The sequence below is a fragment of the Patagioenas fasciata genome, chromosome 19 (genome assembly GCF_037038585.1).
Source record: "Patagioenas fasciata isolate bPatFas1 chromosome 19, bPatFas1.hap1, whole genome shotgun sequence".
In the NCBI taxonomy this organism is placed as follows: Eukaryota; Metazoa; Chordata; class Aves; order Columbiformes; family Columbidae; genus Patagioenas; species Patagioenas fasciata.
In genome coordinates this window covers 6,277,542-6,289,644 of record NC_092538.1, presented here as the reverse complement: position 1 = coordinate 6,289,644, position 12,103 = coordinate 6,277,542, and the positions used below count along the sequence as shown (strand labels likewise).

The window sequence follows — 12,103 nt, the reverse complement described above, 5'->3', positions numbered from 1 at the left end:
AGGGCTTTTTCTGGGGGAAAAAGAGGGTATTTCCCCTAAAAAGCTCAGAGCTCAGCAGCTTCAGAACTCCCTGCAAGGAGAGGCTCCATCCCGTGAGCCCCGGTTCATCTGCTGCCTCCTGGGACCTCAAAGGTCCCCTCTTTGCAGGGGGAAATGGTTTTGGAAATTCAGAGAAATTTAACCTGCAGGGGTAAATATTTCCTTTCCGAAACATTTATTTTAACCTAATCACCTCTTATGTTCAATTGCCCATCACTTGACATCACATTGACCTATCGAGTCAATATTTTGCAGACCTGACAACCACAAAATGAATGGAACGAATCAATTATCTTTGCTGGGCAACAGGGAAAATGGGAGGAAAAAGCAGATGAGCCAATTATACAAATCTTTTGGGTGTACCATGAAGCCTGGGAATCAAAATCAGATGATCCCACATTACACGTGACACCATCCCAATGCCCCAGTCCTCAGCAACTTGGGAAGCTGTCAGACAGGGAGCCAAAAACAAACACAAAATGCTGATGCTAATCATATAAGATTGAAGGCTGATACCGCTATTGAGTGGAGCAGACAAACCTTATAAGCTTAGATATCTGTCAGGAGAGAGGCAAATAACTTACTGTATGAAATGAGGCCTTTTAGGGAAGGCTGCTCACCCTTGCCAAAGCCATGGGGATAATGAAAATAGGACAGCTAAATTTAACAGCAAAATGACTTGTAAAAGAGTCACTTCTAACCTTCTCCCTGGTACTTGGAGTCAATAAAATGGTTATAGCATGGATTTAAGCTAAAATACTTTCCATTGGGAGATAATATGCATCTCCCATTTTAGCATCTCTTGGAGCCATGTTGCAGCTGGCCAGTAGGCCTGGAACCCATGGACATGGCCTGGGAGATGTGGGAGTTGGGGACCCCCGTATGGCAGCACCCCCGCGTCCTGGGTCTTCTCCTGGGCTGCTACCAGCACCCAGCATGGGCACCCTCCTGGCCATGGCACGAAACACTTGAAAAAAATCATAACCTAAACACTCATGAGCTTGCACGCCACTGTCATGCATCTCTCCCATGCCATCCCTGGGTTTGCCATTCCTTAAATTACTTTACAACAGGGAAATGAATGGCTTTGAGCTGGCATTGCTAAGCTACCTGGCCCCACAACAGCGATGTGTGTGTGTGAGCGGTGCCAGCTGGCCGGCATGCCTGCAAAAGTCCTGTTTGCCGTGGCTTTTCTCTGGGTGATAACCCGTGTGAGCTCCCACCACACCTCCCGCCTCTGCCAGGTGGTTATCGTGGGGAAGTGCTCTGCTTGGGCTGTTAAACTTAAATTACTTGCCTGGATAGGGCATCCACCTGTCGGGGAATGCCGAGTTCATGGGGCCGTGATGGTTTCTGCTGCAGTTCAGGAGCTGATGCGAGGTCAGGGCTTGCTTTCTGTTTGCAATCATCTGCTGTGATGATGAATATATTACTGTAATGCTTAAATGAAAAATAAAAATTAAAGAAGAATTAGTTGAAAGAGGGTTTTATAAGCATACTGTGTCAGGTGCATCCCAGAGGGATGCCCATGACCCGCTGCACAGACACTTGCACAGCAGCTGTGACCGTGGGGATGTTTTTACCTTGGGTTCCTGCAGATACAAACCTGTACAGTGCTGTTAGTACACTCACAGCCATTTCCCCCAAACAACTTTCACATCTCTCAGCCACTTTCAAGCAGCTTAAGCAGCTGAGTTTGTCCCAGACACAGAAAGATCTGAGCTGGGCTTGACGCCAGCAGCGTGCAAACGTGGGACCAAATGGGTTGGGAGCAGCACAGTGTGGGGACACAGAGCGGACCAGATTGTCCAAACGCTTTCTAGCACTGGGTTTGGCCTTATCCAGCATCTTCTTCAGCTCCAGCTGGGTCGGGAACTGAGAGCTGGTGACCCACCAAGGGCATCTCCAGCAGTGCTTCCAGGGGCTTAACACAGGACTCAGTTCACGGTTGTGAAAGCAATTCCTTCCCCCTACCCATTAAACAAACTCAGCCTCTGCTCAGGGCTGTAGAGAGAAAAAAATGCAAAAGATGGTATTTTTAAGGGAGACATTCGGAAATAGGAGTTCATCCTTGGTTCAAGCTGGGACATGGACCCAGAAGATGGAGGAGCTGCTGGAACACAAAGAGGGGGCTCTGGAAGTCTCTGCATGGGGCTCAAGCCTACCCACACCCAGGAAAGCAAAGCTGTGCTAGACATAAAAGCTATCAGATCTTTCAGAGCTCTCAGACATTGCTTTTCTAAAAACTTCGAGGAGGGGGAGGAAGAAAAAAATATAATAGATGAAACTCATTACACAATCCAGACTCATGCTTGGCAGATTCCAGCATGGAGCTCTGAATTTCAACACAAAAATATGCAGCGCGCTGAAAATCTGGGGATTGGGAGAAATAACACAGCAGTAAGCAAATTTAAAATATGACGGTGGGTGCAAAGGGGACCTGCAGTGGCCGATGTTGCCAGGAAGAGCCTCTGCACGTTGGTGGCTCTTCCCAGAAATTTTGGCTGCCACAGACCTCCTTGCCCCCACCAACCAGAGGAGATGCTCGTACAGCCCCGCTGGCCATAGGAAACAGGAGGGGGTGGAAAAAAATTGGCAGATGAGAGCAAGCAAGATCCTACGAAACGGCATGTTCAGTTTTCTTTCCAATTTTAACTTGTCCTTGACCTCTCTTCGCTCCTTCCCAGCAGGGCTGGCTCCGCTTTGTGCCCCTCCTGCACTGCAATGCCCTGGCGCAGACAGATGTTTTTGGTGGTACTCACCCCACAGAAGCAGCATTTCCATCCCTGGTTGCTGCGGCAACACATCGCCCTGGAAAAACCTCAGTGGTGGCCTAGCCAACGCCAAAGCATACACATGACCCCGAGATGCTGGGGGGACCAAAGGGTGTCAGCGGCTCTGTGTCCATCACCACTGCTGGGAGCATGGCACGATGTCCCATGGGGTAGCTGAACACTCACCATGGGGTATGGGAATCCTTGGGAGTTTTCTTAGGGGGTGCTACACCTGTTTTCTGAATCCTGCCTCCTAACCACATGCATGGCCCCAGTGGTGATGGGCCCCAGTGGTCCAGGGACTGATGAAACATCAGGTGGGGGATTTGTGGGGTTTTTGCCTTCACTGCTATGTGCTGAGACAGCGCTGCATCCCCAGGAGCAGCTGGTACAGCGACTGGCTTGAGGGTCACATCCAGCCACGGCAGTGGTGGTTCTCCCATGCCAGTGCTGGAGACCAGCTCTGCATTTGGAAAGAGGAGGCCAAGCAGTGGACCTTTCCAAAATATCAGCATTTTCCTGGGTGTCCACATCCCTCTTTGCGTTACAAAAGTTTTGGGTTACCCTGTGTAGCACCTTTCTCCTGCCTGTAGCATTGGGAAGGGGCACATGGGGCCACATCCCAGCAAAAACACACCATGGACACACGTTGCCATGAACCCAGATTTGCTCCAAAACATGACTCGTGGCTGCAGCAGGATTTTCCACTCAAAACGTGACCGTGAGCAGAGCTTCAGGCAACATGGAGATGGAAAAGCATGGCCCCGAGGCCCTGTGCCACCATCCAGAGGAGGCCAAGTTATTTAATTATTATTTCTTTCATAATTATTTCTTTTGGAGGTCATTGCAGGGCTTATTTAAACCTCCTCTCTCAGCTGGGGGAGATAAGGTGAGGACTATTCTGGACACAGTCAAAATTAGCAGCGTTATTTGTATTATTGGGCCCCAAGAGCGAATTAGCTGGTACTTTAAAAAATTCCCAACAGTCATATCATGCCACTCCTTTCATTTCGCCTTTGTCATCCCATGCCAGACAAGCTCAGCTCCATTTCTAGTTTGGCTGCTTTGAAAACCCACAAGAAATCCTGATCTGGCGAGCACAACTCCTTTTACGGCTGAAGAATGCCCACAGGCACTCCGGTACAGCTCCGTGGGCTCCCAAATGTCCCCCATATCGGCCATAAACGTGGTAATAAAAGCCAAAAAAAAAAACAATCATTAAACAACAACAAAAAAAACTCCAACAAAAAAACCCTCAGAGCCATCCAGTAAAATTGCTTTTATTTCTGTAATTTCATAAGTATAAAACAAATCAGCCCAATATTGTGTGAACAGAGTGGATTGGTATGGATGTGACCATGAGGAGCCTTCCCACGTCTTCACAGCACATCTGGCTATTTACACTCGGACAAAGGACACAATTTAGGAAGCAGTAATTTAGTGGAAAAATATCTCTCATATAATAAAATAGGAAACCTTGTTTCTTTCAATTCTACCCCTCAGATAACACCCTCCCACCCCCCCAAGATATAATGATTTACCTTTCACTACGAAGCACAAACCCAGAGATTTTTAGATTTGGCTGTTCATGCATCTCATATAAACTGCTGCCGAGATGTCCTAATGCTCCTCTGGCTACTTCGACCATGCACACCGTGAGCAGAGACTCCGGTTCAATCCTAGATTTGATGCTGTTAAAGGAATTAAGTCTCCCAGCCACTACAGTTAAGCCTGTCCCTCCTACTCCTGACTTCTCCAGTGCCTGGTGGTACCACCCAGCCTTGGCTGAGCGGAGCATCAGAAACACACGTACGACATCTTCACAGTGCCAAAGTCTCAAACACACAGATCAAAAACCTCAGCCAAACCCCGAGCCATACAGCGGCCACAAGACAGAAATAAAACATCAGATGCAGCACTTCTTTGCTTGAAGAGCATCTCTCTTTCTCCTTTTCCAGTGTGCCTCCCAACAGGATCACACGCCGCAGGGGAAAGAGCTCATCCAGCAACTGGCCACAACGACACAAGACCCCAAAAACAGCATGAAAGACTTGTCACGGCTGCTGCCCAAAGCTGTCCCCCACAGGTGGTCACTCCAGGGACCCTCACTCCCCTCCCTGGCTGTGACCCAGTGCGGTGCTTGGCCCTGAGAGGAGAATAAAGTGCTCGTGGACATCCCCGCGCTGCCGACCCGGCACGTTCTCCGCCAGGCACCTTGCATCGCTGCTGCCCTGCGCATGGAGCATCTGTCACAGCAACCTATGGATGCTGAAGGTCTTGCTGGAAAGACCTGAGTTTTATTTTAAAACTCTGAATATGCCAGGCAGCACCATCACAATAAAACTAAAAAGTAAATAAATCCTAAACTCTTCTTGTTAAAAAAGCAAGAATCCCAGAGGCTTTGCCCCTCAGCTGCCTTTTTTAACAAGTTCTTGGGCAAAACAGCCACCCAGTGTCCGTCTCCGTTGTATTGCACAGTCGGATGCCTTGGTAAGACACAAGACCCGATCCCGAAGTGATGGTCTCAGCTCTGGGATCTCCCAGTTTGCACAAGAACATGCTCCAGCCTGCAAAAGTGCCCAGCACACTGCTGGTGGCATATACACAATAAATAACTACTCTGTGATTTATCCTGACCCTTCACCGAAGCATAAAGGAAAAATAATTGGATCTGCAGATATTTTTCAACTTCAATAAAATATCTGAACTGTAAGTTCTGTAATTGAAAAGCAGGGAGTGCAACCTGTGTTTCTGACCACTGAGGGGACAAATAATTAAAGGATGGGAAGGGGGGCGGAAATATTCAGAAGAGGAAATGGGGATGTGTCAAAATGGTCCCTCCTAGCACGGGAGATGCCTCCTCCAGGTAGCCTAAGTGGAGGTTTCCTGCACTATTTTCTAGGTAGATCTAGAGGCTTGCAATTAAAAAGCAAATGTAACTTACTGCTGCTGGAGAGAACAAGCCTTTGGCTGGGACGCGGCTCTGGTTTCTTGCCCATGATGGCTTGGGTTTTGGTAACTCAAAATTGCAACCCAGTGACGGGACAAACAGATCCACATTGCCCAGGCTTGCAGCAGCATGGCATCTCCAGCAACGATAAAATAACAGAAATTTGGCATCTTTATCAACAATAAAATAACAAACACAGCATCTCTTCAAAGAGCCTTTCTGTCAGGGGGTTCAGAAGGATGCCTGGTACCACCACCCTCAGCTCTCTACTGTCAGGTGAGACTAAGCGAAAATTACCTGCAGGAATTAAACAGTGAGTTAAAATGTCATTATTTCATCTCCGCTCTGACACCTAGTTCATTTTTCTTTTCCCCTTTTGGGTTTCTTTACATTAAAGACTCCCCTCCATTATTCAGTACTCATTAGTGGGACCTTTACAAAAGAAAGTCCTCCACATACATACATATTTGGGTAAAACTCATAATCCTACACCAACCCTTAAACCCAGGGAAACCAGTTTAGCTTGGGTGGTGCAATACAGAGTGAATGGACCAAGCAGGTCCCTGCAGCAGTGATGGCCCAAGGCCACCATGTCCCAGGGAGATGCCACCAGGTAGCTGAAAGTCCCACTGGACCCAACAAATGGGGCTGAGATGCTCTGGACCTGGTCCAGCCTCTGCCAAACTGGTTTTCAGCCTCAGGGAAACACAGAAGCAATTTCCTCTGAAGTCACTGAGTTGGTACTGGATTAAATTCCTGTTGGTTCTTTCCCAACACAGAGAGCTGGAGATGATTTATACTAAAACAGGGTGAGATCCACCTTCTTGGGGAAGGGCAAAGCATATACTGATGGCACGGGTCTTACTGAAGCCTTATTTTGAAGGCTTGAGCAGTACCTGGGTCATGCCCTGGTCCTCTGTGCCAGGGTGAGTCTCATCCATAGCAAGAATCTTTATAGGGGAATTGGTTGCCTCATGGGAACACATTTGAAAAATAGAACTTCAAGACAAAGTATAATAATATTAAAAAAAAAAAAATCAGCAACAATCTTCTAACCACAGAGTATCTATAAAGATCTTTTTAAAGAGCTCCATATTAAAATTCCTTGAATACATTATATATTAAATACAATAACAACATTTCATGCAAGGTTTTCTGTACAATTAAATCAGCTCAGTAGTATAACAATTCTGTACATTCCCATTGGTCTGGGGGCTCTGCTCATCTTCAATGCTGGTGATGGAGAAAAGAAAGGAAGGATGGTATTTGGCACCTACTGTACAGAGGGAGAGTAGCTCTCGCCCAGGTGAAAGAGAAACAAAAGCACTGGAAGCTTTTAAGAGACAAAAAAGTAAAGGAAAAAAATCCAACAGCAAAGAAACGAAATGCTATTCAAAACCCTGGCTCTAGTGCTGTTGCTGGAATTTAAGAAAAAGGAAAGATATAAGGTCTGGCTAACCGAACATCATCAAGACGGATCATAGGGGAACGTGAGGAAAATAGGAGGGAGGATTTTGAGAGCTGGAGAAGAAATCACCCACTATCAGCTCCACAGCTGATGCAGCTCAATGGAGAAAGACCAGTTTACTGGATCCCAAAATCCACTCCTGATCCACACACTCCCACTGCAGCCTGTGTCACTCCTGCTGCAGAAAAATCCCAAGAGGATAAAATAAAGTTGATGCCTTATAGAAAGTGATGCCACGACGAACACCGCTCACGGAGAAGGACTCCATTATGTACAAACATACATTCATTCCCCTCTCAAAGGTGGATCACCGGTGTCAAGGATTCCCTGTGCAAGACAGTGATGTCCTCCAGAACAGAGGACACGAACTCATGGACATGCTCCTAAGGACTTAATGTCTACTCCTGCTAGGGAAATAGTTAAAAATCAACCGAGTACATAAAGAGTGACCAGGATGGAGCAGTAGACATGAGGAATGCGAGCCTGGCCATCCCCATGCTTTGCTTTAAATGGTTGTCTCTACAAGGAAGGTGGCTACAGCTTAGATAGAGCAGGTGGGATCTAACAAGACATCGCATGGAGAGCGGACAAGACGACATCGCGCTTTGGTGTTGGATGAGCCTGAGAAGGTGCAGGGCTTGCCGCAACATGGGGATCAAACAGGACAGTGTGATAAACAGGGAGAACTTCACCTTACACCACACGTACCCAACCTGGACATACACACAGACATCCGTGAGCTCCACACCATGGTGATCACACCGTGAAGCTATTTGCCACAGCCCGTGGACACCGCAGCCACCGGAGCAGAACGCACTAGTAATGCACCCACCAACACCACAGACATCATCGGGGGCTGGTGACCCCAACCCACGGCCCCCTCGCCTGCCTCCCCAAGCCCTTCCTGCCCCCATGAGCTGCCCTTGCACATCCCACCCTGCTGGGGGATGCAGCATCTTGCCCACGCTCAGCATATTGCCTAAAACCCCGACTTCCCCCTTGATCTCCCGTGAAGGACACCTTGCCTGAGCTCACCCCATCAGAGTGAAAATTGGAAAGAAGGTCTCAAATTTTGCAGGAATAAATCCCCAAGGAACCACGTTATGATGACCCAGGTCCGCACAGCTCCGTCCCCAAACCCTACGCCAGCTGTCCAGTAATTGCACTCTTATGTACAGGAAAAAAAAAGCTACGAAACAAAACAAAATCAGTATTTTTCTTTTCGACGATTCACCCGCATTTGTCTGATAGTCGGACACATGCATGTCCTGCTGGCTTCTAGCGATGGTCACACATGCAAGACTTCAGTCCGAGTTACAAGTTAGGGATCCTTTAGGTAGGAGCGTTTCCTTCATGTCATTCATTTCTTGTCCTCTTCTCCTAAAACAAAGGAAAAAAAAAAGAGAAGAAAAAGTATTGGTTAGGCTTCAAAAGCAAAGCAGCTCCCTGTCTTTGTTATTAAGAGGGGTTGCTCCTGGGCTGATCCCAGCAGGGACCTGGGATCCCTGGCCCAACCGCAGCCACAGCAGCTCGGGCTGCATGAGGAGGAGGATGCTGGTCCCCAGGTGAGGAAGGGCTCAGCACGCTCAGCCTGCAGCACGTAGGAAAAGGGAAGAGTCAGACTCACGTGGGCAGTAACAGCAGGGAGACGAGCCGGCAGGGAACCCTCGTTATTGCTCCTAATGAGCGCAACACCCAGGGAAAGGCAGCAGTGCAGGGAGGAAGAAGCTCCCTGCATCCCACTGCCCATCCCAATACTGCTCCATGGGCTGACACCACTTACACACACTATATATACATTTACACCCACATATACCTCCAGAACAACCAGCAAGGACCAATCTACCCATTGCAGCGGCTGCCCCAGCCCCAGCACTGCCCTCCTCCTGCCCTGCTGACAGATGGAGTTGGACATGGAAGGTAACAGGCAACACATGGCTTGAAGGAAAGCTATGGTGTTCAGCTTGAACTCGGTGTGAGCAGCCTTGAAATCCCTGCCAGAGCTCCACTCACACCAACCAGACCCCCAATTTTCAAGTAGCCCCCCAAGGCAGCAGCTACTCTTCAGCCTGGGGCTGGGAGAGACCCTGCTGGCAGGTCAGTCTGCACAGAATAGTTATTTTTTCTTAAAAAAAACCACCCCCAAGGCAGCACTTTCTGAGAAGAGTTAGAAAAATCACTTCTGTGAATCTTTCAGCTGTATTTCTCTCTCTTTCATCGCTGCACACATCACCAAACACATCTCACAGAAGAACCGCTGTTGCTGTGCTCTTGATAAATCGGGGTCCTGCCTGGGGCCACCAGCCAGGCTCAGCGCCTGCTGCCAACACTGGTGCCAACAAGCTTCCAGGGGAATTAATAAATAACAGGGGAGAGAGAGGAGAAAAAAAACAAGAACTTTTTTGCAGCTTCTGCCAAAATTTCGTTCCAGCGCTGGCCCTCGTGTCCTGAAACAAAACTGATTGCTGCAAAAGCAGCATCCCTCTGGATGACCTCCGCATCGCAGGCTTCAGAGCAAAGCTGGGATGCTGGTGACCGCGTTGTCTTAAATCTCACTGCGATAATCAAAATTCATCTCCGTGATGCAGGGGTGTCTCTTCAGCAGCTCTGGCAGCTGAACAGTCACTGCTGGGTAACACACAGTTGAGGGTACAGCTCCCACTTTGCTTTAGTAGGATGCCGGTCCCTAAATGCCGGTGTCTGGCTCTCCTCTCCACACGCTGGTGACAGGAGCAAGGGGGATGTGGGGATCTGTTTGCAGGAATGATGGTGTGGTCATGATCCATCTGGATCGTGCCTCACACCAAATTTCTCAGGGGCATCACAGCCCTTCAACTCTTGCAAACCTGTGACCAAACAATGTGAGTTCATCTAGAAGATCTGCTCCCCACAGGGACAGCTGAGGCTCTGTGGGAGGTTCTTCCTTATTGCTGTTGACTTTCCCCTTAATGGGTTCCCGTAAAAGGTGATGCTGAAGGCACAGATCACTCCCTCCACTGAGAGAAATGCTGCAGACCTCATAGTTTGGAAAACTGCACTTCTCCCCCATTGCACAACAGCACTGGGAGCTTCAGCCGAGACCCTGGAAAAAATGAATGGGAAACCCTCCTCCCATTGCTTTGCAATACCAGGGCAGAAGCACCAAGAGCTTCCCTCTGCTCTTCTAAAGCATGGCACACGCACACATAGAAGGAAGCAGGAGAGAGGGGGGGGAAAAAACAAATGAAAAAGCAAGGGAGCAGAGCTGTAAAATCCCATCTGGAGAGATTCCGGCACTGAAAGGTGCAGCACTGCTCTCCTCCAGAGCATCCCACAGCTCAACTGAACGACTTGGCCCATGGGGACACATTCCTCCCGCGGCGCCAGCGCCCAGCCAAGGTAGCTCCGTGCAGAGATTTCCCTACAAGGGCAGCCACAGCCGCCCGCTCCCGGCTCTCTGCTGGGAATCTCTGCAGGGAAAACGGGCGGCTGCAGCAGCCCCTGCACTCCCAGGGGGATTTGGGGGCTGTCCTCATCCCCAGGTGTGGGTGCACGGGGGAGATGAGGGTGAGCAGCTCCTTTTTGCTATGCGCTGGAGGTTTTTTGTGATGGGATACAGATTTTGGGCTGTCTTAGAGGGATGTGGAGCTCCAACTGGCCTGGGCAGGGTGGGTGATGCACTTGTCACCATGCAGCCACCTCTGCCAGCTGCTCTCCTGTGTGAGGATATTGAAGCACAAAGACGACACTAGTTTTGCAGATAAGAGGCCAAATATCCCTCGGTGGTAGAAAGGGTGCAATCTCACTTCCATAGCATCTGCAGTGGACAGAGACTGCAGATGACTGTGCTGCCTGACAGGGAGGGGACCGGTACCTGGTGGGGACAGGTACCCAGAAGTGTGGCCACTACCTTGCAGCTCCTGCAAAATCGCCCAGGGGCAGCATAAGGACAAACAGCTGCGTAAATACTAAGCTGCCACAAAACACAACGACAATTCTTGTGCCTCAAACATTCTGATTTTCAGTGACGCTGCCACTGTTGGGGCAGTTGCACAGCTGGGTTGCAGAAAGCACTCGCTTCTTGACTTGCTCCTGCTTTTACCACGGCACAGGTGAGAAATTCCTGGAAACCTTCCTTCTACATGCCATAAAAAGCAACACACTCTAATGCATAGAGCATGGCAAATATTAAAATACTAGGGCAAGAAGGCTTTGAGGCTGGTCAGCCCTTGTGAGCCTGCTGGCGTGTATTTGTGTGCTGGACACCTCAGAGGGTCTTGGAGAACGTCTCCACACTCATGACCAGAACATCTGCAGGTCACACCAAGCCAATGTCGCTCAGCCGAGCACTTTTTGCTTGCAGTCTCACATTCACATCACCTCCCAAAACTGAGAGGGCAGAAACATCAGAGGGGCCAGATATGGATGAAGGCAGCAATACATGGAAGGCATGCAAGATGAGAGGCTGGAAGTAATGGGGACAGGAATGTCAAACACTGAGACCACCATGAAAACTGAAGAGTCTCAGCTTTCTGCTGCTTCAAGGACAAGGAAAAATCCAGTGTAATGGAAACACGATTTATCTAAATCTGATCAAAGGAGAAAATTATCCATGCAAAACCTGAATCAGCAGAACTCACAGCTAGACATTTGCATCCCACAACTGAACGCCCTTGGCCACCCCTCAGATTTTTGGTTCAAAAGGTATCACGCTGGAAACCACCCTCGAGCATTGCCTGGCAGAGGCCAAGTGGTGGCCTGCCCCCCTGGCCAGAACTGCTATGCAAACAGGTGCTTCATGGGCTTTTTAAACCTTATTTTGAAGCAAAACACAGAGGAACACAGAGGCCAGTGTGGGAAAGGAGACCCTGTACCCAGACTCTGTTGTCAGTT

General features: G+C 49.0%; 1 protein-coding gene across 2 annotated transcripts in view; it reads right to left on the bottom strand.

The window, feature by feature from the left end:
* Window positions 1-4,077: 4,077 nt before the first annotated feature.
* Window positions 4,078-12,103, bottom strand: part of ATP2A3 (ATPase sarcoplasmic/endoplasmic reticulum Ca2+ transporting 3) — a 50,297-nt gene continuing 42,271 nt past the window's right edge. For both annotated transcript variants that reach the window (XM_065853114.2, XM_065853116.2), the window contains one exon: window positions 4,078-8,611. In XM_065853114.2, coding sequence (XP_065709186.1) covers window positions 8,536-8,611 — 76 coding nt within the window. In that variant the 3' untranslated portion in view covers window positions 4,078-8,535. The remainder of the gene's footprint in view (window positions 8,612-12,103) is intronic.